Raw genomic sequence first — 23,656 nt, 5'->3', positions numbered from 1 at the left:
GAAGAGCAAATACAAACCGTGGCCAGGAGGCTTTGGCACAATTTCCTGTTGTGTGCCAATAGGACACACAACAGGAAATTCCTGGATCAGGCAGCACTATGCACTGTCACTCATGCTTTGGTTACCTGTCAAGTGGACTACTGCAATAGGGTGCCCTTGAAGAATATCTGGAGTTAATCCAGAATACAGCATTGTGAGCTCTGATTGGTGTGCCTCCATACATCCATGTTAGACCTTTGCTTCCCAAGCAGCAATGGCATTCAGTAGTGCAGGTTCTCACCTATAAAGCCTTTCATGGCATGGGGCCAGGCTATTTGAGGGACTGCCTTTCTTCAGGTGCCTCTACCTGTCCCATCAGATCTGTTTATATAAATCAAATCAAATCAAATCAATGAATAAAATAAAATAGGCATAAAGTAGTTAAAAGAACAATTAACTTCTCCAACATCCAGAGAAAAATGGAAATGTTTAACTTGTGGTCAGAGAGGTTAAATACGTTGTGTGAACACTATCTGCCAGTTTACATAACAAATTATAGCATTTAGTCAGTTTACTTAATAATCTACAACTGGCTGAGTTTATTGAATATTCTAAGCCAAAACCAAACAAAACACAGATTGGGGATGTTGCACCAACCAGGACAGCATTAACTAATAGGATTTAAGGGCACAGGTTATTTGAGAGATAGGCCAAGTATCTTTGAGTATATGCAGTTTGTCTAAGTATTTCAAAAATTGAATCACATCTCATAGGCAAAGTGAGGGGAGGCAAGCAATGTAACCTGAGGGAATGAAGAAACAGTACCGAAAGCTTCTAAAAGTCACTACTCAGGTAGCTCCTTTTCCAACTAACAAAAGGTCTCAACAAAAACAACAGGTTAACCCTTTACAATTCTTTATTGATCACGTACTTGTATTTTGTCCCTGCCTCTGCACCACCAACCTGTCTTTCCCACCCTTCCCTCTCACCTAAGGTGCTGAGCTAGAAACCAGGAGGCGGTGAGTTCTAGTCCCACCTTAGGCACAAAAGCCAGCTGGGTGACTTTGGACCAGTCCCTCTCGCTCAGCCCAGCCCACCTCACAGGGTTGATGTTCTGGGGAAAAGAGAAGGAGTATCAGGTATGGTTGCAGCCTTAAGTTATTTATAGAAATAAGAAAGGCGGGATAGAAAATAAATAAGTTTAGCCCCTCCATGCAGCCAATGAAGCGAGCTGCAGCTCACCAAATCTTATGCCCTTTAACTAAATACATTAGTTTAAAAAACGTGTTACCAGACTCCTCCTGATTTTGTCACCATAGACCAATGTTTCTGAACCTTGGCATCTTTAAGATGTGGACTTCAGCTCCCAGAATTCCCCAGCCAACATGGCAACGGTTGAAAAACAATGCCTAACATTGACTAACACGACTCTGCTCTTACCATGTCTTAAAGCCACTCTTATTTTTACAAAACACAGCCTAACAAACCAAATTACCAAGGACATTTCCCAAACATACGTTTCGAAACGATTTTGTATTCTCTTCTTTCAGCAACCCCCAAAAGGATCACACTCACTCCCCTAACGGATAACCACCCGCGCGCCAAAGGCGGGAAAAGAGGGCCCGAACCGACCGCGCAGGCGCGCCCAACTGCAACTGCCCGGCAAATAACGCGAGACGCGGCGCCTCCGTACAGCGGTGGCGGGCCAAGGCGCAGGCGCTCCGCCCATCTCGCTCGCCGATTGTGAGCGCGAGGCGCCTTCCCGCCCGCCGTTGGTGCGCGCGACCGACTCTCGCGAGAGTTCGCCACAAGGCGGTTGCGCGGCGTCGTTCTTTGCGCGCCTCTTTCTCCTCAGGCCCGCTTCCCCTCTCTTTCTCGTGCTCTCCCTCTCGGCGTCGGCCTTCGCGTCTACCTGGCGGGCCGCTTCCCTCCCCACCGAAGAACCATGTCTCGCTACTTGCGGCCGCCCAACACCTCGCTATTTGTGCGGAACGTGGCCGACGACACCAGGTGTGTTTAAGCAAGGGAGGCGGGGAAGGAACGGCGCGGTGGGCCCGAGGCGCGGCCGGGCGTTGATTCCCCGCGCCTTGGCCTTGCGCTTGCGGCAGGTTCGGGTGGGAGGGCTGGGCGCCCCTTCGCTCCGGGCAGGGCTGCCGGAGGCCTTCCAGATCGCCTTCCTGCCCCGCGGCCTCCTCCCCCGTTCTTCAGAGTCTCCGTTGTTCCTTCCGGCGGGGCAGAAGACCGCAAAAGGTGCGTGGCCGGCGGTCGGTCGGTCGGTCGGGCCGTGTCCCTCCGGGAGCCCTCGAGGGGCTGAGATCTGAGGCGCGCCGCGTGCAGCCGGCCACGTGCTCGTTTCGTTCTTGCGTTTTCTAACTTCTCTTGTTGGCGCCAAAGGAGACTTACAAAGTGTAGAGCGTGAAATCAGGAAGATCGTGCCAGTTAGTAAAATGATGAAACCATTCTGCGTTTTGAGAGATTGTAGGGCGGTTACAAGGGCGTTTAAAAACTTCCGCCTCTCTTTTCCCCCCTTATCTGCGTTTCTGACCGCTTTCCTTCTTTTTTGTACGCATTTGTTTGAACTGTTTTTTTAGTTTCTGCAAGACACTTCTGCGTTTTTGTTACATCCGTCACTTCCTTTATTCGAATTTAGCCCCATTAAAATGGCTCCTTCCTACTTTGTTATAATTCCAGTTTTAGCTCATTGCAAACCTAGTTTTCCTTTAAATTTTGATTAATTTACATTTTATGAGATTCACATTAAGTTACACTTTTCCCAGGTTCTTCTCTCCTTCCCCTTCCTAAGACTTGAGAACTTCAGAAGTTACTTGAAATCTACAGCAATTCTATTTTTCTCCCCAATGTTCTTTATTAATTTGCATCTAAGTAAATGATCAGATCCCTGGTTATTAGAGCTTAGTGCATGAAGATATACCGTCTATTATATTTTTTATGGTTTGTAGCAGTGTGCACAAAATGAAAAATGTGTTTTGTTCTGTAAATTGAGCTGAGGTTTGGAAGTTCAGCCACATGTTTCCAGACCAGACCTGCAGGTTTCAGTTCAGACACAAACTTGCAATCAGCTGTTCTGTGCACAGGATGGTTTATGCAAGCACTTTTGCCTATCTCTGGCTGAAGGCCATTCACAGGATGGAATTTATTCTCTCCAAAGGTTTTGTTCTTAATAACATTTAGCATGATTGGTATATTATTGTTATTCAGTATTGCTACGTTATAGTCTATTAAAGTTGGATTTATGTTACAAAATGGCAAGGGAAAGTTTACAGCTCAGTTCAGATTTACTCTGCAACAAATCAGTGGGATGTACCTGCCAAAGTCATTGTAGGATTGTACCCTTAATTTCCAATGGGTTGATTTGGTTAGAGATAACTATTTGTGCAGGCAGACATCTTAATTTCAACTCTGTTTTCTAATTTGTGAGCACAAACAAACATTAAGTCTTATTGCAGGTCTGAAGACTTGCGCCGGGAATTTGGTCGGTATGGTCCAATAGTTGATGTCTATGTTCCCCTGGATTTCTACACCCGCCGTCCAAGAGGGTTTGCTTATGTTCAATATCCTTTCTTCAGATGACTGATTGGTGAGAGGGGTGTTGAAGTTTGAAATTCACGTTTGTGTATGAGGTAACACACCTAAATGACAAAGCTGTTTTCTTGTGTTATTTGTAGTATGTTGTGTGTTCCATTCCCCAAGAGATTAATGCGTTAACAAATTTCCATGATTTGAAAACGTAAACTCTAGTCAATAACGTATTATGTTATGGCAGGCTTCATATTTAGACTTGTGCTTTTAATTTGGAAATGGCATTTGCTGCTGCCTCCAAAGTGTATCACTGCAGTTCAGCATATTGGGCATTTCTGGTAAACTTGTTCTTAACGCTTAGCAAAATGTGGCTGATATTTTATTGTTTATCTTCATGGAAACTGGAATAATTTGATCAAAAACAGATTTGTATAAAATGAGGTGAAAATTCTTGCTGATTATTGTCCCCTAATATACTGTCCTCTGTTGTTGCCTCAGAGTGTAAAGCTGTACAGTAATGGCGACCCCAAAGAGAAAGCATGAAAGAACCTTTAGAGTAGAGTTCAAGAATTAAGGCAAGTAGACAAGCCAAAGACCTCTTAAGGATCAGGCTTGAAGAGAAGGGAAAGTTTGGGAAAAGAAAAGATAAAGAAAAGCTGGAAGAAGGACAAGCCATAATGGGAGACAAAGCTTCGCTTTATCTACAAATGGGGGAAAAGGTTGTTTTTCAAAGTGTAAAGATAAAGCCATCTGTCACTTTTGACCAAGCATCTCAAGTCCTTCTGACAAGCACTTAAAGAGTTAAAGGTCAAGATGAAGTTGACTGGTGGCCAAGATAAAAGGAACCTTACCTGATGTATCCTACAGAATAAGAGCTGACCTCTTGCTGGTTGTGTAAGTGGTTAACCAATACTTTTTTTTCTGATTTAGTTTAGCTAAGGGACCTGTAATAATTTGCTAAATATCCATGATGTCTGTGCGTTTCATTGGGAAACTACAATTTCAACCAATCATTCCTAATTTGAGATGAGAATATCTGTAATAAGGTGAAATTTGACTGCTGCATAGGACATTTGTATGTTGACATGTAAGGACAATTAATTAATTTAACTCACTTAGGGCTTTGCAATATATAATTTGAGCTTAATTTTCCAGCATATGTCTTTGTAATAAAAATTTATACAATTTTGCAATGATATATCTTTTAAATCAATCATTGAAAATTGATTTTAATACTAGCTTCATCTGGAAAATGCTACACTTACTGTATTAAAGCTCTTTCAGGATGAGATGATTTTTTTAAGCATTGGTAAATGAAATATATTAGTTAAGAATCCAGTTTTTTAAATTGAAATTTGATTTGAGGCAAATGCAAATTGACATTACTAATGTCAGCTAATCTTTGCTGTGCCATAGAACATACAAAAAATGAGGACAGGCTAGTTACAAGGGTATAATGGCATTGTAGGAAAACAAAAATTTACTAACTATATAGCTGCAAATACCTCAAACTCCCAAGTACCTTAACATCTAGCACATTTGAAGATGTCCGGGATGCTGAAGATGCCCTTCATAATTTGGACCGGAAGTGGATTTGTGGCCGCCAAATAGAAATCCAGTTTGCCCAAGGAGATCGGAAAAGTATGTACTGGATTTATATTTAACTCAAGTTTGTCAGAAAATTAATACTGAAACATAACTGAAACATTAGAGCTGTATCAATTATTTTGTCACAGCCACAATACATAAACATATTTTTTCCTCTACACAGATTATTGGAATTTTGTCATAATTGCTATTTACTGTTAAAGGATCTTATAAAACTTAGTGCAGTATACTGATTAGAATGCATGATATCTGCAAATTCTAGGACAATGTGTATTTCTTAAAAATAAGGGCTCAAATGGGTACAAATAATAATGGATGGAATTGGTTATTATAAACAGTCAACTGGGCTACATGAGCTTTTCCAAATCTATCTGAAAAAATTATATAAAGCCTACCAGTTAAATATAACTAAACAGTATCTCCTATTGATGAGTGGCAAGATGGTCCTTCACCTGGTATTATTAATCTTTTTATATCCATGCAGTGCAATTCTAGACAGTCATTCAACTACCATGGAGATTGGTTTGAGATATTGAGCAGTCATGTACAACAGACTGCCTCATTTAATAAACATCTTTCTCATGATGAGCTATCTGAATTCAGAATTCAGGAGATAGTGGCAGCACTTAGTCAACCTTGGCTAATCTCAGAAAAAATAGAACAGGGTCTAATTTGGTTATTACTTGTATTGGAGACCGCAAGGAAACCCTAGGGCTATGGCTAGACTAAAAGCCATCCCAGTATAAAGCAGTAGCCTCGTGTGGTGCAGATTGGTAGGCGGCAGTATTGCAACCAAAACTCCCCATGACCCGAGTTCGATCCCAGTGGAAGCTGGAGTTGTGGGTAGCCAACTCAGGACAACTCGGCCTTCCATCCTTCCAAGGTCAGTAAAATGAGTACTCAGCTTGCTGGGGAAGGTGATGACTGGGGAAGGCAATGGCAAACCACCCCGCTATAGTCTGCCAAGAAAACATTGCGAAAGCAGCGTCCCCCAGAGGGTCAGATGTGACTCGGTGCTTGCACAGGGGACCTTTCACATAAAGCAGTAGCAACCCATTTCTATACATTTACCTTGAAAACAGTGGACATGCCTCAACTTCAGTGTTACAGATTTTTTTTAACTAGAGTTTGGCATGCCTTCAACTGATTATAACTGCTTTTCAGCAAAATGAAGAAACATTTTTCCCCACCTGCATAACTTTCAGGTTTAGGTGCTTCATTCCCATTTTTTTCAGCAGTTTGATCAGTACCAGGTTACAGAGGGCTGCTGCAGTTAAAGAGAATGTCTAAGACTGATTGTTAAAAAGTTCATCCGAGGAAGAAAGAGGAAGGCCCCAGGAAAGTCTTGCACAAGGAACAGAATTAATAAATTTATAACAATTTCAGAAGAAATGATTCTCAATTTCAGATCCAGTGAGGTTGAATGATAATTCAAACAGATAAGAATTTGCAAAATAAATGTAATTATGGCCACCAGTTTAATTGGCTATACAGGAGGATTGGAGAAATTCATGCAAATTAAAGCTCAGTGCTTGCTGCTTATAAGAAATGAGAGAGAGAGAGTGTTCCTCTACATACCTGTTACAAGTCAGTGTGAGAAAGATAGTTGCACTAATGTCCTGTTGCAGATTTTGTAGACATCTGGCCATTGAAGAAACAAAATGCTAGATTACTAAAATAAAGGTAGTCCTTGCTTAACAGCACAATTGGGACTGGCAACTCCGTCACTAAGTGACACAGTTATTAAACAAGACATCCCGTTACCGCAGCAGGCTTAACAATCTCACTTCTTCCACAGTCATTGAGCAAATCACTGTGGGTTGTTAAGCGAGACATCACATGACACGACCTGCTATTTCACTGTCAGCTTCTCCATTGACTCTGCTTGTCAGAAGCCGATTGCAAAGTGCACAAATGTCAATCACATGATTGGGGATGCGGCAACAATCATAAGCTCAAGGACCGGTTGTAAAGTTACTTTTCAGTGTTGTGACTTCAAATGGTTGCTAAGCAGGGCAGTTGTTAAGTGAGGACTGCCTGTACTTGATCTGACTGAGAACAGTTTTTATAAGGGATATGCAAAGTAAATTCCAAACCTTTGTGAAACAGGCTGTTTGGAGCATTCTGGAAGTATTTCAGCTTCAAAACAGGAGTCCAAATGCAAAATAGTTCAAAATGAGTTTTTGCGTTTTTATTTTTGGACTGGCTATGGATACTTGGAAACTTGCGAAAGGCCCAAGATATTTTCTGGTCTATAACCTTTGCATCTGGGTCCACAAGCAGGGAGGAGGGTTCAAAATCTGCAAGTTGATATACATGGAATCTGTGATATTAAACAATGGCTTTGAGAGTAAATCTGATATTTCAAAACATAAAGTGATTGGGAATCCATAGGCAAAATTTGTTATTTCCTCAATTAACAGCTAAAATGAATTTAAATTATATACCATGGGAAATTATATCATAAATGTACAGGCATGTAAAAGTAATGGAGATCCAATGAAAATTATATGTGTTTGACTAAAAGTGTATAAAAGTGATAAACAACAAAGGAGTAGCAGCAAAAAATAATGGATTTTTTTTTTTGAACCTCCCAGAGTCCCTCCAGTGGGAGGAGATGGGCAATGACAAATTTGATAAATAAAGTTTACAATAAACTCTCAATTCAACGAACTACTGAAGTTAAAACACAGTATTAAATTAGAATGGGATTTCACGCATGCATAAAATGGAAATGAACAAAACTGAAATCAGATTGACTATACTGTGAAAGCAAGTGCCAAACGTGCTTCAAATAGCAAGGGGAACTTCAACTTCATTGTCCTGTATGACTTTAAACAGCTCTGATAGTATTTCACCAACTCTTGTTAGCAATATTTTCTGTGGCCTATTTAATTTCACTTTCTAGAACGTCTGGCTCTAGTTCAGTTATCAGACCTTCATGTGTGTAATTGATTTTGTGATCTCTTCTTTGTCTTTTATTATGCCCATTTTTCTTGGTTTGGGTAATTTTCTTAAATCTCTTATCCTTCACATTCAAAATTGTATCAGTGTTCCCAAGCTTGGCAACTTTCAGGTGTGTTCCTCCCAGAATTCTCAGCAGTGGCCATGCTGGCTGAGGAATTCTGCGTACTGAAAGACACATCAGGAAGTTACTAAGCTTGGGAAACAATGTTCTATATGCCCTGCAAGCAAAGATGGAGAAGTTTGTTCAGTTAGTTACTGTTACTTGTGTTTTTAAGCAGCATGGAAAATTCAGCAACTGGCAAGGAACTGAAAAAAATCTATTTATACTCCAGTACCAAAGTTGGGCAGTGCTAAAACTGCTCAAACTGCCAACAGCTGCACTCGATTCACATGGTAGTAAGACAAAGTTTGAGATTTTGCAATTCAGACTTTGACAGTACATGAAACAGAACTGTCAGATGTACAAGCTGGATTCAGAAGAGGCAGGGGTACCTGAGCTTACATTGCTACAACTAACAGATAATGGAAAAGGCAGGGGAGTTCCAAAAATATGTCTATTTATGCTTTATTGATTATGTAAAGGTTTCTGATTGTGCAGGACACAAATTGGGAGTGGATAGCCTTTTTAAATACATAGGCATACTGGGCTACCTCATTGGCTAATTGAAGAATTGGGATTATGACCAGGAAACAACATAATGGAATATGGAACAACTAAATGGTTCAAAATTGATAAAGGGGTGTGTTAAATTGTATACACACACCATACTGACTTAATTTATATGCAGATATATCAAAGGAAATGCTGGATTAGAACAAAGAGAAATTGGAATTAAGATTGCTGAGAAAACCTCAGCAATATGCTGATGATACCACTGGTGGCTAGAAGCAAGGAAAACTTAAGGAATCAGTTGTTGAAAGTGAAGGGGGCGGGGTTACGTCTGCTGCTCAACATTAGAAAAATAAAAATAATGTCACCAAGCAATATGGTTATAGATGTGAATTCAACAGGAGCCCTTGTTAGAGGACATTCTCTGAGCATATGCAGAGGGGTAAACGCATACCAAGGAATTAAGTATCAAGATACAATTTTTAAAAAACAGAAAAAGCTTACAGTATATAGTTGTATTGGATATAGAGTATGAACTTAGCCCAGTTGCCAATAAATGCTAATATATACTCATTACATTTGAAGTAAAAGTTAGATTTAGGATAGTAAACGCTCACTTTCACATCTTGAAAAGAGAAGAGATTAAAAGTTCACTTTTGTCTCTTGAAGACAGAGAATACTCATAACTGACATGAAGCCACATAAGAAACAAGCAGAGAAGGAAGACCCTTTTCTGTTTCTCAACATTTGCCCTGGCAATCAAAGCAGCTCATGGGAATGAGATTATGCAGTTTCTAGTACCAGCCTAGTGCAAATATGTAGAGAAGTTGAAGAAGTAACAGACTAGCTTTCTATGTTCAAAAATTCACAAAGTTAGTTACAGTGGCTGGATCATCAGAAAGGCTGAATAAAGAAAAATGTATGCCTTTGGATCTCACTGTTGGTGAAAAATATTGAGAATAACTACTCATTTAATACTAGATGAAGTAAGACCAGGCAGCTTACTGGAATAATGAAACTAAAGCTTAGATATTTAGGGCACATAGTATAGGTAACAGTCACTGAAGATCCTAATGCCTGGAAAATTGGAAGGTGGTCAAAAAGACTGAGAGAACAGAAGGTGGCTAGATACTCTTACTGATAACACAAACATGAGTTTACAAGAACTCAGAAACAGTTATTGGTACAATCCTGGCAAAGTATTGAGTCGCGTAAAGTGATTACAACGAAAAGGGATTTTATGCATTTTTTAAATCTCTTGCATCCAAAGTCAGCTCTTTATAGCAGCTGATATTACACTGCGTGCACAATTACTAGGCAAGTTGTATTTTTGAGGATGAATTTCATTATTCAACAACTACAGTGTTCTCGGTCAATCCAAAATGTTAATAAACCTCAAACCTGAATATTTAAGAAAATAAAAGTGAGGTTTTGGCTTTCTTAGGAGCATATCTATGTGTGCACAATTATTGGGCAACTATTAGCGTGCAGAATTATTATGCAACTAAATGAAAAACGAAAATTCCCCCATCTCGTTTATTTTCATCTGTTAAAGTGAGAATAATAAACAACTCAAAATTTACAAATAAACATTTCTGACATTTCAAACAAAAAATCAGTGACCAATATAGCCACCCTTCTTTGCAGTAACAGTCATAAGCCTTCCATTCATGGAGTCTGTCAGTTTCTTGATCTGTTGACGATCAACTTTTTGTGCAGCAGCAACCACAGCCTCCCAGACACTGTTCAGAGAGGTGTACTGTTCACCGTACATCTCCTGTTTGAGAAGGGCCCACAAGTTCTCAATAGGGTTTAGATCAGGTGAGGAAGGGGGCCATGTCATTATTCTTTCATCTTTGAGGCCTTTACTGGCTAGCCACACAGTGGAGTACTTCGATGCATGCGATGGAGCATTGTCCTGCATAAACATCATGGTCGTCTTGAAAGATGCAGACTTTTTCCTGTACCACTGCTTGAAGAAAGTGTCTTCTAAAAACCGGCAGTAGGTTTGGGAGTTGATTTTGAGTCCATCTTCAAGCTGAAAAGGTCCAACTAGCTCATCTTTAATCATACCAGCCCATACCAGTACCCCACCTCCACCTTGCTGGCGTCTGAGTCGAAGTGGAGCTCTCTGCCCGTTACTGATCCAGCCACGAGCCCATCCATCTGGTCCGTCAAGAGTCACTCTCATCTCATCAGTCCATAAAACCTTTGAAAAATCTGTCTTCAGATATTTCTTGGCCCAGTCTTGCCGTTTCAACTTACGTGTCTTGTTCAGTGGTGGTCGAGTTTCAGCCTTCCTTACCTTGGCCATGTCTCTGAGCACTGAACACCTTGTACTTCTGGGCACTCCCGGTAGGTTGCAGTTCTGGAATATGATAGCACTGGAGGATAATGGGTTCCTGGTAGCTTCACGTTCGATTCTTCTCAGATCTTTGGCAGTTAATTTGCGTCTTTTTTTCTCAGCAGGTTTCTTGCGACCCTGTTGACTATTTTCAACAAAACGTTTGATGGTTCTGTGGTCACGCCCCAATACCTTAGCAATTTCAAGAGTGCTGCATCCCTCTGAAAGACTTTTTGCAATTTTTGACTTTTCAGAGTCAGTTAATCTCTTTTTTGGCCCATTTTGCCTGAGGAAAAGCAGCTGCCTAATAATTATGCACACCTTGATGGAGGGTGTTGATCTCCTTAGGCCACACCCTCATTACACAAATACACATCACCTGATACGTTTATATCCAATAAGCATTCAAGTTTATACAGCTTGGAGGTGAAAAATATGCATAAAAATGATACGGTCAGAATACTCACTTGCCTAATAATTGTGCACACAGTGTATACATTATTCTAGTTTGCAAAGATAAACACATTCCAGTAAAAACTAGCCTTAAGTCAGAAAGCAAAGAAGTGCTAACCTGAAGAACGTGAAGATCTCTTGTGTGCTTTCCCAACAAAAATGTTTATATAGCTAACTTGTAAACCGCCCAGCGTCCCTCTTGGGGAGATGGGCGGTAATTAAATTTGAATAATAAATAATAAAAATAAACTTCACTTTCCTCTGGCGAGGAAAGCGAAGTATGGAAAAGTAAATCAATAAATAGTGAACAGAGAGAGTTAGCAGGTAGTGAGGGTTTATTGGGAGAGAGAACGCAGATACAAGAGAAAACAAAGATTTGAAAATAACTTGTCAGAAAAGGTGATGAGGAAGGAAGACGGCTTTGCAGAGAGAAGAAACTGCAGTTTTTTATGGAACTTTCAAAAGAATGGAAAAGAAGAGCAGAATAAATTATAGACAAGAGCTTCTGCCCTTGGTGTGCAGTTATTGGGGTCTAATGTGGAATATTAAGGTTAAAAATTAACACGTTCTCCATTGATTTGAGTCTGTTAAAAACTGTAGTGAGCCTTTTTTTTTTTTTTGGATTGAGAGGAAATGGAGAGATTAAACCCACTTAAATGTGTTCAAAGCCAATCTGAGTTGGGCTTTCAGTATCCAACTTCCACAGAAGACAAATGAATGAAACATTGCCTCAAATACTAGCAGTTAATGAAGAACTGTTCATTTTTTCCCTACAGCACCAAACCAAATGAAAGCTAAGGAAGGCAGAAACGTGTACAGCTCTTCTCGTTACGATGATTACGACAGATACAGGCGTTCAAGAAGTCGCAGTTACGAACGGAGGTCAAGAAGCCGTTCTTTTGATTACAGCTACCGCAGATCTTATAGTCCTAGAAAGTAAGTGTTGTACTTAGCTTGACCTGTGCTGCCCTGTAATGAAGAAGAAACTCACTGACTGTCTGACACCCAGATTCCAAGTCACCTTAGCAGTAACATGCATGGAAGTTGTTATACCTTGCATGAACTATCAGAAATAGTGCATCCTTGAAGAAAAAAGAAATTGTGCGACTCAAGAATCTTTAGTTGGGGGTGTGTGAGTAATTCTAAAGGTATATGCCACTGTTTACTTTTTCTCATGTACCTTTTTAGCAGTAGACCTGCTGGAAGACATCGCCGTAGCAGAAGTCGTTCAGATAATGATAGGTAAACATTCTTTTATATAACCCATTCAAAATCAGAAAAGCCTGTGCCTGCAACAATAAGCCATTTTAATGTGAGATAATACAACACCTAACAAGCCTGACCATATTCAAATGTATTATCTTCCTCTTTCTGATAGGTTCAGACACCGTAACACATCTTTTTCAAGGTCAAAGTCCAATTCAAGATCACGATCTAAGTCACCAGCCAAAAAAGAAATGAAGGCTAAATCACGGTCTAGGTCTACATCTCGCACTAAATCTAGAGGCAACTCTAAAATGGATTCTAAGGCACATTATAAGTCCAGCTCAAGATATGAAAAAGAATCAAGGAAAAAAGAATCAGCTAGATCCAAATCTCAGTCAAGATCGCAGTCTAGATCTAGATCAAAATCCCGATCCAGATCATGGGCTAGTCCCAAGTCCAGTGGCCACTAACCAATGTACTTTGTTTTTTAGGCATGTATCATCTAGATAAATAGTTGAGTTATGATGTTGCAACATTGCTTTAAAATAATTTTGTTAGTTATCCCTGGAGCAGGCAATTATTATTATTAAAAAAATACAATACAGAGAATCTTACACAAGAGAGTCCACTTTGTTAAATGTCTTGGGCAGCTACTAAGGTTCTTGTGTTTCTATGTATATTTTTGTAAAAACAAGTATGGTTTTATGCTTCAAACATCAGTGGTATCTCAATCATCACGGTTTACACCATGGCTTAATTTCTGCTGTATGGCCAGCAGATTGAGCAATTCTTCTGCAATAGTGACTGCTAAGAGCTAAAAAAAGTCAAGACTCAAAAAGGTTGTAAAGGCTGGCTTGTCATGCACAGTTGTGCCAGAAATGGTTGGTTCCTTGGCCATCTGAAAGATATTGAAATACTTACTGATAACTTCTGAAGTGATGGTTCTGAGAATAAATTAGAAAGAGCAGAAATTACTCACAAGGGTTTACTGTGGATTTGTCAAGATTCAGGTGCTTTTTCCCAATGTGTTATCCTCCAAAACTAAAATACTCAGTTAAATCATTAGGTAAATGTTCATGTGCAATGTGGTGTTCTTTGAGATTTAGTGAGCAAATTATGTAAGGTTTTTTGCTGCATTAAATTCAGATAAAACATCTCAGATTAATGCATACCATGCATAAACTAAACTTCAATGCCAATGACTTTATAAGCAGTTTCTGTGTCTGTTTAGTGCCCCAGGGTTTCTTTAGCAGTGTCTCTAAATGGAAGTCACAGTTTGAGTTTATACATCAAATCTCTCTCTTCAGATCAGGAGGGTTATTCAGTGTATGCTGAGACTTGTTTTTGTTTGTTGTAACATTATCTAGACTATGGAGAGTTGCCATGGCATAATCTCAAAGTATTCTCTGGAAGAACATTATAATGTATTAAGAACATAGCTTTTCTATTGGAAGTATGAAAGTCAGTATCCAGTATTAAAGGCCTCTACTTCTGTTTAGCAGGAAGATTTGTTTCTGCAGCAAACTGATTTCAGATTTAAGTTCTAGCTGTTCAAATACAGTAAGCCACTCAGGAGTAAAGATGGCTTTTAAAACACTGGTTGTTCAATGTGCTGAAGGGGTGATTCTAGAATCTTTGTATATTTGATAGCCTTTCTGATTTTTGTTTGATATTACAGTAAAAGTTAATGTCCTGCTATGCAATCATTTATTGCTTACTTACATCCTTTATTTTTTTGTAGAGTTCTCCCTAATGTATAGTTTAAAACAAAGTGTAAAATTGTAGTATTACTGTGCAGCTCTGGTCAGAGGAAAGTCATGGAAATAAACTTTATATTTCCTTTCTTATGGAGGCTTCCAAAAAGGTATTTTTATATGTTTTTTTTTTTTTTAAATACCAGGTACTAGTTTAAGACATTGCTGTTTTGATTAGGAGGACCCAGCTTATATTCCGCTTGCTGTAAATCTAGCATACAAACTATAATAAAAAAGGAAGTAGAAATACAGAGATTCTCTATTGTAGTTTTAACTAGTATTGTTTCAGGGAGGGATGTGTTCCTATTTAAAGAGGAAGAAAACCCATGCTGCTTGTTCAATACAGCAGCAGTAATTATTTCAGAGCTTTATTAGCCAATGAAAAAGACATGCCTAGAAGTATAAAATATTTTATTTTGCGCCAGAACAAATTCTGACTCCAAGTTTAGGCCCTGTATCAGTTATGTAAAAATTTGTTTTATTGGTTTGTGTAGCCATTCATCCCACCGGTTGTGATTCTGAGCAGTGAACATAAAAGAAAACCGCATTAAAAATCCAGAATACAGTAATAAAAAGGAGGTGGGGACCTGCACAAATCTATTGTGCACTATTTCTTTTGCTAATTTTGGTTTTTTTTTTTTTTAACAAAAATATCAGGTTTCATCCGTTCAGTTTCAAACATATTTTTAAATCCTTAAATGAAATGAAGATCCCCTCAATCAGAAGGGGTGAAAAACATCCCATGCTCTTAATAGCCATGTCAATTTTTTGACATCGAGAACAAAACATCCAGTTTTGTCTTGCCAAAAGTCCATACTGTTTTGAATGTTGAATATTGCTATTGCTGGGGTTTGTAGAAGATACCTGGGCTGGAAAACAGCTAAAATTGTTTATAAATATTTTAATTTTTTTAAACCATCTCATCCAATTTAGGTAGTAGGTCAATATAGCCAACTAACTTGCCTATTTTTCTAACTGGGAAAAAAAAAAGCTTGATGGTTCACCCATTGTTTGTATGAGTCATTCTTATGCAGGAGGTAAGATTTCATAATCATCTTAAAGCAGAATTTAAATCCACACAGGCAAATGAGATTAAAATACAAATTCCTTTAAACAGCACGAAGTTTCTCTTAAGCTTCTTTGGTTCAACATGTCCAGAGTAATCCAGTAATGTTGTACAAAAGAAAATTTGAATTTGCTCCCAAGCATAGTCATTAGATACAGCTGGTCATAATCCCCTTACTACATGGCACACCCAACAGCAAATACCACATCTGTAGTTTTCATTTTTTTAAACGTCTATCATGATTCACAGCTCAATGTTAACGCCTCTGCTTTACAAGCAAAAATTCCATTCTTCCATCTAAGAGTGCCTATTGAAAGGAATAAACCCATTGGGTTATTCCAGCTGTATGCAGCTATTCATATTAAAACTGAATTGATACACATGCTTGCTTTTTTCCTCTTCAACCTCCTGTATCTTTCTTTAGAGCTATGGGCAAGATGTCCTTTAGTGCTCACTATACATGCTTCTTTAGTTTGAAAAGAATAAAAATACTATAAAGAAAGTAGCAAGCCAACACACTATTGGGGAGAAAAGGTTAAGGATTTTTATTTAAATTTTGTTTCGAATTCATATCTAAGTATGTCAAGAATAGAATTTATACTATCAAAATTACATCTGGGATACAACAATGATTTTCAAATGTCTGGGATACATTTGGGGCATAAGGTGTAATATTTTGAGCAAGTTGTCCAATCTGTTTTATTTGGGTATATTTTAGATATTTTGATGGTTGCTGAAACATTTTGAATGTGTAAGTAGCTAAAATGTGTGACAATGTACAGCCAAATACCCCTAAGAATTAAAAAAAACAAAAAAACATCTTTCAAGGCAACTAAACATGTCATTAACTATTGTTGGAAATTTAGCGACATTATACATTTGTTATGTACAATGTTTTAGTTTACATAATCTATTTACATAGTTTATTTTCACCAAGATACATAGTGCCTAACACATCTGAAATTCTACCAAATTCTAAAGTTGCTGCTTCTGAGAAGAGCTCAGACACAAGAAAAAAAAAATCTAAAGGTATATAATGAAATACTTCTCCTTAACAAGTGACCGCATATAAAACAGCTAAGAAAAATGCTACAATATAATACATAGTTTAAAAACAAATACTTGTAAAAACCCTTGATTATTATATATCTTGACAAATACAAGATGGGGTTTTGGCATTTTGGATAATGCAACTTCTAATAATTTGTCTTTGCTAGTTACCTTATACATCCAAAATGAAAGCAACCATCAGAGGGTGCAATGCAACTGTATGCAACAGCTCTAGTATTAATACGCAGGAGCTGAGGTTTCACTGAAATGCAGCCTTACAGCCCAGTCCCAAACACACTTGAGTATTTGACTGAATGAAATAAACAAGATTTGTTTTCAACAAAGTGCATTAGGACTGAAATCTAAGGGTGCAAAATCATTTACTGAATTAGCAAGAATTTTGTCTCTACATTAAACAAGAACTGGATTGCACCCTTAACTTCAAAAAAACATTTTAACCATTAAAAAGAAAAGGTTCTTTCAACCAAGTTCAATTTATCATCTAAACAAACACAAGCTGAGCACATACTCTCACTGATACTCAAGTGCAACGGCATAGATGTGCTTATGTGCTTTTAAGTTTTTTTTAACAATTTTTTTATTAAAAAATCATGCCATGTATTTAACATGGGGGTTTTTTTTTACATTCAGCAGTTTTGTACTAAAAATATTTCATTTTGGCAGGAAAGCCCACAATTAATTTACATATGCTACACGTTTTACATTTATTTACACGGCTCTTCCATCCCTCCATAAAAGATGTTTTTACAGTTGTCAAATTCTTTAAACAAGTTCATATAATAGATTACCCTATTAACACACTGGCCTTAGCAGTTCAGTTTCAGGAAATGATGCAAAACATACAGAATGAGTATCAAAAACAACTCAGTGAAATTCACTAAGACACTAGAAGCTTTTGGCAGTTACCAGTCATTGCAAACATTCAAGTTGGCACATTTGTTGGGTATCAGTGTTCAATGCATTATAGAGATTGTATAAGAGCTATAGATTAATTGCATACCAACTATTTTCATTCTTATTAAACATGGGTTTATATAGATTGACATTTCAAATGCAAGTGTTTATGGTTCAAGTCACAAGCCTTTGAATGGATGCTTGCCTGCCCAAACTACCAGTTCAATGATGGAGAAATGAGTTACTTGAGTAAGCTAAGTTGCTTTTTCCAACAATTTTAGGTAAGAGCTCAAAAAACAAGTTACTGATTTTCAATACCTACAGAATTTCACAGTACAGGGAATAATCATTACATTGTGGTTGTTCGAAATTTTTTTGGCTTATATTCCTGCACCCCAAGACATTCTGTCAAGCACACTTTGAGAACTAAAACTTAATTATCCAATACAATTTGAACAGAGAACAATGGTTGAGATTTTGTCTAGGCTACCTAATTATTTTAATAGTGCATCTGCAGCACATAAAAATGGATACAGTGCACAGTAACTCCAAAAAGTGAACTATTAGAGAATTTTCCAAGGAGTGACATTTTGCCATCATATACAATTAAACTACTTTCCAACATGCTAATTTAATTCTGTATGTTGTGCCTTTGTTTGAATTCTGGAACCCAACGTGAACTCATACTGAAATTTGAAATTATGAAGTGTCATTTTCTCTGGAACTTAAGCCTGTACTTTAAGCAAGGTCTTAAGTTGAAAAGTCATGATTTCTTTATCAGCAGGGTTAAATGAAACAGTTACCCAGTGGCTTGGTGGCTTAGGAAGTACACTTGGGGATGGTGGCTCACTGAATTTTGCTCCAGCATAGTTCTGGTTGGTTTGAGGCATGAAAAGCGAGTGGGATAAAGCTGGATTCCAAGTCTGGTTGTTCTGGAAATGCACTGTGTTTTTTCCTTCATTGTGCATGGCCTGCCATGCTACAGATGATGGGCTGCATCCATGTCCTCTCTCTTTCTTGTGAATTTTCTTCATATGGGAATTCTGATCTTTACTCTTTTTTCTATTATTCAGTTGTTGATGGCTCTTGGTAGCATTTCTGGACTGGACAGATGGAACACTGAACCTCTCTCCACCTCCCATCTTCAAATTAAATGTCACCTATCCAGGGATTGGGGAGAGACAAGAAAAGACAACCTAATTGTCGAGGGTAAACCAAGAAAATATGACGTGTGTTGTAACCCTAATACTCATTTGTAAAAAATCTCCAGTGGCAATCCCCAGAGTGTTTGCAGATTGCAAAGACAAGAATCAAATAGCTTTACTAGCCCTCAATGATCCTGGTTCCAAAATTTGGCATGTGAACTTTGCGCTGGGTTTTTAGCTACTATATTGTTAGATATATACTATATCTAACTATAAGCAAAACTGTTCTAAAAAAGGTTTCACCAATATTTAGATTAACAGCACAATTTATTCAAGAGAAATGCCTCTGGAGGCTTAGGGCTGCTGCCAGATTCAATTCCACAGTATACTGGCTTGTTTCACATACAACAGAAAATTGTGGTTTCCCCTCCCCAACCATTGTTGTGGTTAAATAAAGTACAACAGGCTGGAAAACATATCACAATAAGCCATTTAACAGAGCTTTTCTGAAACAAAAATCTTTGAAACAACATTCTATTGGTTTGTTTTGTTTAAAACACCACCAATTCTTCCCATGTTCAGTAAAGGAGCACCTTCGCTGTATAATAAACCAGCCCTGTTTTAAATATTAAATGATGTTCAGATTTATACTGCATGGCAACTTTCCATGCAGAAAAAAACCAAAAGCAGCTTTTATAGGTTGATAAAAGACAAGGATATTAGTATTTAACTACTTATTTAAGTTCAATAAGTAGTTAAATACTAATATCCTTGTCTTTCATAAGTATATCATAAACCATACGTTTTTGACCAGTTTAACATCCATTACCTCCTACAAGAGGAAACAGTCTTCAAAGGAAACAATGAATATACAAAGGAACCCCAGTCCCTAAGACACACTTTATGTTGCTCCCATTTACCTTTCAGTTCTCTTTTCAGATTCCACAATGTCCACCTCCGGTCCTCTTCCTTGCCAGACTTGAAAGAAAAGATGCTGACTCTTGTTGGATCCCTTTTGGCTAGGAATGGTAGTTCTCATGGGCTGGTTTGCCGTTTTCAGCCACAAAGCCGAGCCCAACATCGGATTCTTGGCACGCGGGCTTCAAGGATAGAAGTCCCGGCTCTAAAATGAAGTTTGAGGTAGAAAGTGAAAGAAAGCTCCTAGTCCCAAATAGGGCTTTTTTATTTTAAAAAATCTTAATCAGTTACTTTTGTTTTTCCTGTTTACAGAGCTATACTCTTACAAAGTGGTATATAAACAGTAATTTTGCAGATGCAAAATGTAACCACCATAGCAAGAATACAGAAATCTATAATAATGTTATTTTGTTTAAAATATTTGTATACCACTCCCTTTTTAAAAAAATACCAAAAGTGGTTTAGTTTTACAGACTAAATCAGTCCAAATTATTAAAATGACAATCACTAAAATAAAAGAATTTGTATGAAAACAGTATAAATGCAACATGTTTAAAAGTCTGGGGAAATGGCACCCAAAATACTTCAAAAACCAGAGTACCATAATCAAGGCCTCATAAGTTTAATATGTATGTGGAAGCTGGATGAGATAGGTCAAATACAACTTCACTGTTACCTGTATTGAATACTGGGAGTTTTAGTTTATTTACTTTATTTGCTGCCTTTTCCTGAAGGTTCTGGGCAGCTAGCAATCATAACCAAGTTAAGACAAAAGCAAAACTCAAAAATAATAAACTTACACATAAAATACAGTATCAAAATTATACAAGAAAAAATGTTGCCCACCAAATTCAGATCTTCAAGCACAGCATGTAATTGATGGAATAACCTTTTCTTAACCATGCTCCTGAAACCCAGAAGAAAGAAGCAGAGTAAATCTCCACTGGGAGGGAATTCCAAAGTAAGGGAGCAGTGATCTAAAATGCCTGCCTCCAAGGCCGTCTGATGGCATTCTCACGCAGATAGGGCCTGAAAGAAGTTGACCCTGTTCAACTTGATCAGACAGGGAGATGGCTATGGGAGGAGGCAGCCCAGAACCATGCAGGGCCTAGAAGGTGACAACCAGCATCATGAACTATATCCAAAAGCCAACCAGCAATCAGTGCAGCTCCTGAAATAATGAGGCCACCCAAGTATATTGGGATATACTCATCACTGCCTAGGCTGCTGCTTTCCTAGGGCAGCCCTGTGCAGACGACATTACAGTAATCCAAGTGGGAGGTGACTATGGCATGAACGTCTGTGAGCGGAGTCTCCTGATCCAGGAATGGCCACACCTGGTATATAAGATGTAATTGCACAAAAGCCCTCCTGGCCAGAGCTGCCACCTCCTGTTCAAGCAGGAGCTATGAGTCCAGGAGGATCTCAAAATTGTGAACCATCTCTCAACAGAGGAGTACAATTCTATTCAGAGCAGAGAGGGAACTACCCTGGAAACACTTGGTTCCCGAACCCAAAGCCACTGTATTTTGGAGGGATTCAGTTGGAGACTCCAGGCCCAGGATCAGCATTTCTACTGCATCACCTGCTTGGCCCAAGGAATATCAGAAATTCCAGACAAAGCACAAGAGCCCAATTCTGTACATGCTTACTCACAGAATCAGAATTATGACAGTGGAAGAGGCCACAAGAATCATCTAGTCCATCCCTCTATAACACGTAAGCAAACCAATTAAACCACTGAAAGGCAACTCTCCCGCCTCTTAAAAACCTTCAGAGATGGAGAACTCACAACCTCTTGAGTAAACTGTTCCAGTTATACAGATCTTATCTTCAGAAAATGTTTTCTTATATTTAAATAGAAGACTTACTGCACTCAACTGGATTCTTATCACAAGTAAGCCAAAGTGTGTGCAGAACTGCAGTCTTCGCTCAGCAGCAAAAAAAAAAAAAGGGGGGGGGACAGAGTGAACAATGCTAGTGCATTGTTTCTGTTCTGTTAGGTGATTCATCTCCACTTAAACACCCAGAGAGCAATTTTTCCACAACCACGGAGTGTTCCATTGTCTACACAAGTCTCTATCTGAATAGCGAGTTTAGTGTAGCCTAATCCATAGGCATTTTTGTACAATCAGTAGGAGCCAGTCTTACTAAAACTTGTTACTTTGCAGGACGCTGACAGCTGACTAAAACCTTTGAAACAGTCCTGACAGCACAGAAAAAGTTCCCCTCAAAACACAACAAAGAGAGGTTTTGGGGAAGTATTTTAAGTATTTAAGATAGTGTAATGCTATTCCTGCCTCCTTCAGCCTGGCACCTCCAGAAATGCTGGTCCACAACTGCCATTAGCCACAGTAGCCAAAACATTGTCTGTTGTTCCACAAGACACCTGGGAGAGGACAATTTATTCTGGTGACAATATCGCTCCACTTACTCAAAATGAAGTCTTCCTCTCAATAGCCAAGAAGAAACCAAGGAAGACATTCATCACACACAGAAACTCACCCCCTTGAACTGATCCGCACAACTCTGCATTGCAAACCATCCAATGTAAATATTTCGTATCAGTTTCGCCACAGACCCGGCCAACTCTGACCCACTGTTAACCATCTATCCCAGCTAGTAAAGTATTTGCTCCAAACAAGGCAGGAGCCTTTCTCTGATTGCCCCATCAGGATTCCTCCCACCCATCCTGTTTCTCACCCTGACACGTCCACGCAACACAACCACACAGGGAATGTCCAAGCACCACACAACCGGGGGGGGGGGATTTCCAAACCTACCTCCTAGAGAGAAGGAAACCAAACAAAGCCTCACCAGCCCCGCTGATCTTCCCCTTCTCCCCACCCCCCGTCCCAGGAAAGCGAATGTCATTTCTTTCTCCTCAAATAAGCAACTGCCAAACAACTACAGATCTGGAATTCTTAATCACAAAATGGGAAGCGGCATCCATTAAACTACGGAGCGGATTGTTATGTTTACACAAAAGTCTTCAATGGAAGGAGAGAGATAATTAAAAAAAAAGTTTTTAAGGCTCCCCTGGAAGGCTTACCCACTTCCACGCTCCAAATGAACTATCCAGCAAACTCATCCCAAGCTCGGCCCCCCGATTCCCTTGCGCCCCCTCCCGGCGCAATGCAGTCTCCCCTCCTTACAAAGGCTGTTCGTGTGGACTGAGCCTTATACGAACTGCTCCCCTCAGGGCGCCAGGTTGGGGAAAGGAAGCCTAGACATAACGCCCCCCCCCAAACACACACACAGTATGGAGAGTCGCATCTCCACAAGTAGAGACAGAACCGCCCTGCGCCAGTGGGGAGTGCTTTTTCTTATTTCCCTCAGCCGAAAACCGGGGGGAGGCACCCATCTTAGGCTTTTCAATGGGGCAGCGCAACATGGCGGCACACCCCCTCTCCCCCAGCCTGGCCGCCCGCCCTCCCTCGGCCCCTTTTCCCCGTCCCCCTCCGCACTGCCACGGGCAGCCCCGGCCCTTGCCGACCCTACCTTCAGCTGCAGCCGAACCCGCTCCGCTCCTCCGGCTCCTGCTGCGCTCGCCCTCCACAAAACCAAACTCTCGCCCAAAATGGCCGACAATTCCCAACCTCGAGCCGAGAAAGGGAGGGGCGACACGTACACCACCGCCCCGCCTCCTCTTACCAGGGCAGCCAATGAAAGGACGGAGCCCACGAATGGGCAGCCAATAGAAATCGGATCCGCCTGTTGCTGGGGGCGGAAATGAGGGCGGGACAAAGAAAGGAAAGGAAAATAAGGGAGATAAAGAGGGAAGAGTGATTGCTGTTGTTTGAACTTCTCGAGAGAGGAGCATGTCGGGAAAAGGGCAGGTTGGAGGGGGCGGTTGAGGTGTTATTGCAACAAACCAGGATGGTTGGATTTTAAGGATTAAGCCATGGTTTGTTTAAACATGGTGTATTGAATAAACTACTTTTGGCTGAGCTCAAACTTGTTGGGTGGAATTTTAGGCTTCATTGTTAGCATTTTAATAAAGGTGACATTAGCATTTTAGCATGGCATCCATGCCTCCTTTTGAAGTTTAGGAAATCATGTTTTTCTTTTGAAGCAAAGCCATTTCCTTTGATGTTCAAA

At 39.5% G+C, this 23,656-nt stretch overlaps 2 protein-coding genes across 4 annotated transcripts; one reads left to right on the top strand and one right to left on the bottom strand.

Annotated features, from left to right (window-relative positions):
• The first annotated feature begins 1,851 nt into the window (after positions 1 to 1,851).
• Positions 1,852 to 14,592, top strand: SRSF10 (serine and arginine rich splicing factor 10). Of its 3 annotated transcripts, XM_063312216.1 has the most exons (6): positions 1,867 to 1,989; positions 3,447 to 3,553; positions 5,059 to 5,160; positions 12,278 to 12,437; positions 12,690 to 12,743; positions 12,880 to 14,592. In XM_063312216.1, the coding sequence occupies exons 1-6, from the start codon at positions 1,925 to 1,927 to the stop codon at positions 13,175 to 13,177; spliced, it is 786 nt and encodes a 261-aa protein (XP_063168286.1). In that variant the 5' UTR covers positions 1,867 to 1,924; the 3' UTR covers positions 13,178 to 14,592. The 3 variants fall into 3 exon arrangements, with proteins under 3 accessions (XP_063168288.1, XP_063168286.1, XP_063168287.1); XM_063312218.1 differs by having other exon boundaries at positions 1,852 to 1,989; positions 12,690 to 13,043; XM_063312217.1 differs by lacking the exons at positions 1,867 to 1,989; positions 3,447 to 3,553 and adding an exon at positions 3,689 to 4,375 and having other exon boundaries at positions 5,065 to 5,160.
• A 1,456-nt stretch (positions 14,593 to 16,048) lies between these two features.
• On the bottom strand, positions 16,049 to 23,177 carry PNRC2 (proline rich nuclear receptor coactivator 2). The gene is made up of 3 exons (XM_063312215.1): positions 23,057 to 23,177; positions 19,558 to 19,760; positions 16,049 to 18,652 (listed from the first exon to the last, which is right to left on the bottom strand). Exon 3 carries the CDS (start codon positions 18,632 to 18,634, stop codon positions 18,218 to 18,220), a length of 417 nt encoding a protein of 138 aa, XP_063168285.1. The 5' UTR covers positions 18,635 to 18,652; positions 19,558 to 19,760; positions 23,057 to 23,177; the 3' UTR covers positions 16,049 to 18,217.
• Between the last annotated feature and the right edge of the window lie 479 nt (positions 23,178 to 23,656).

This window comes from Candoia aspera, chromosome 10 (genome assembly GCF_035149785.1).
Source record: "Candoia aspera isolate rCanAsp1 chromosome 10, rCanAsp1.hap2, whole genome shotgun sequence".
Lineage (NCBI taxonomy): Eukaryota > Metazoa > Chordata > Lepidosauria > Squamata > Boidae > Candoia > Candoia aspera.
Note: the sequence above shows the minus strand (reverse complement) of the source record. Positions and strands in the feature narration are given on the sequence as shown.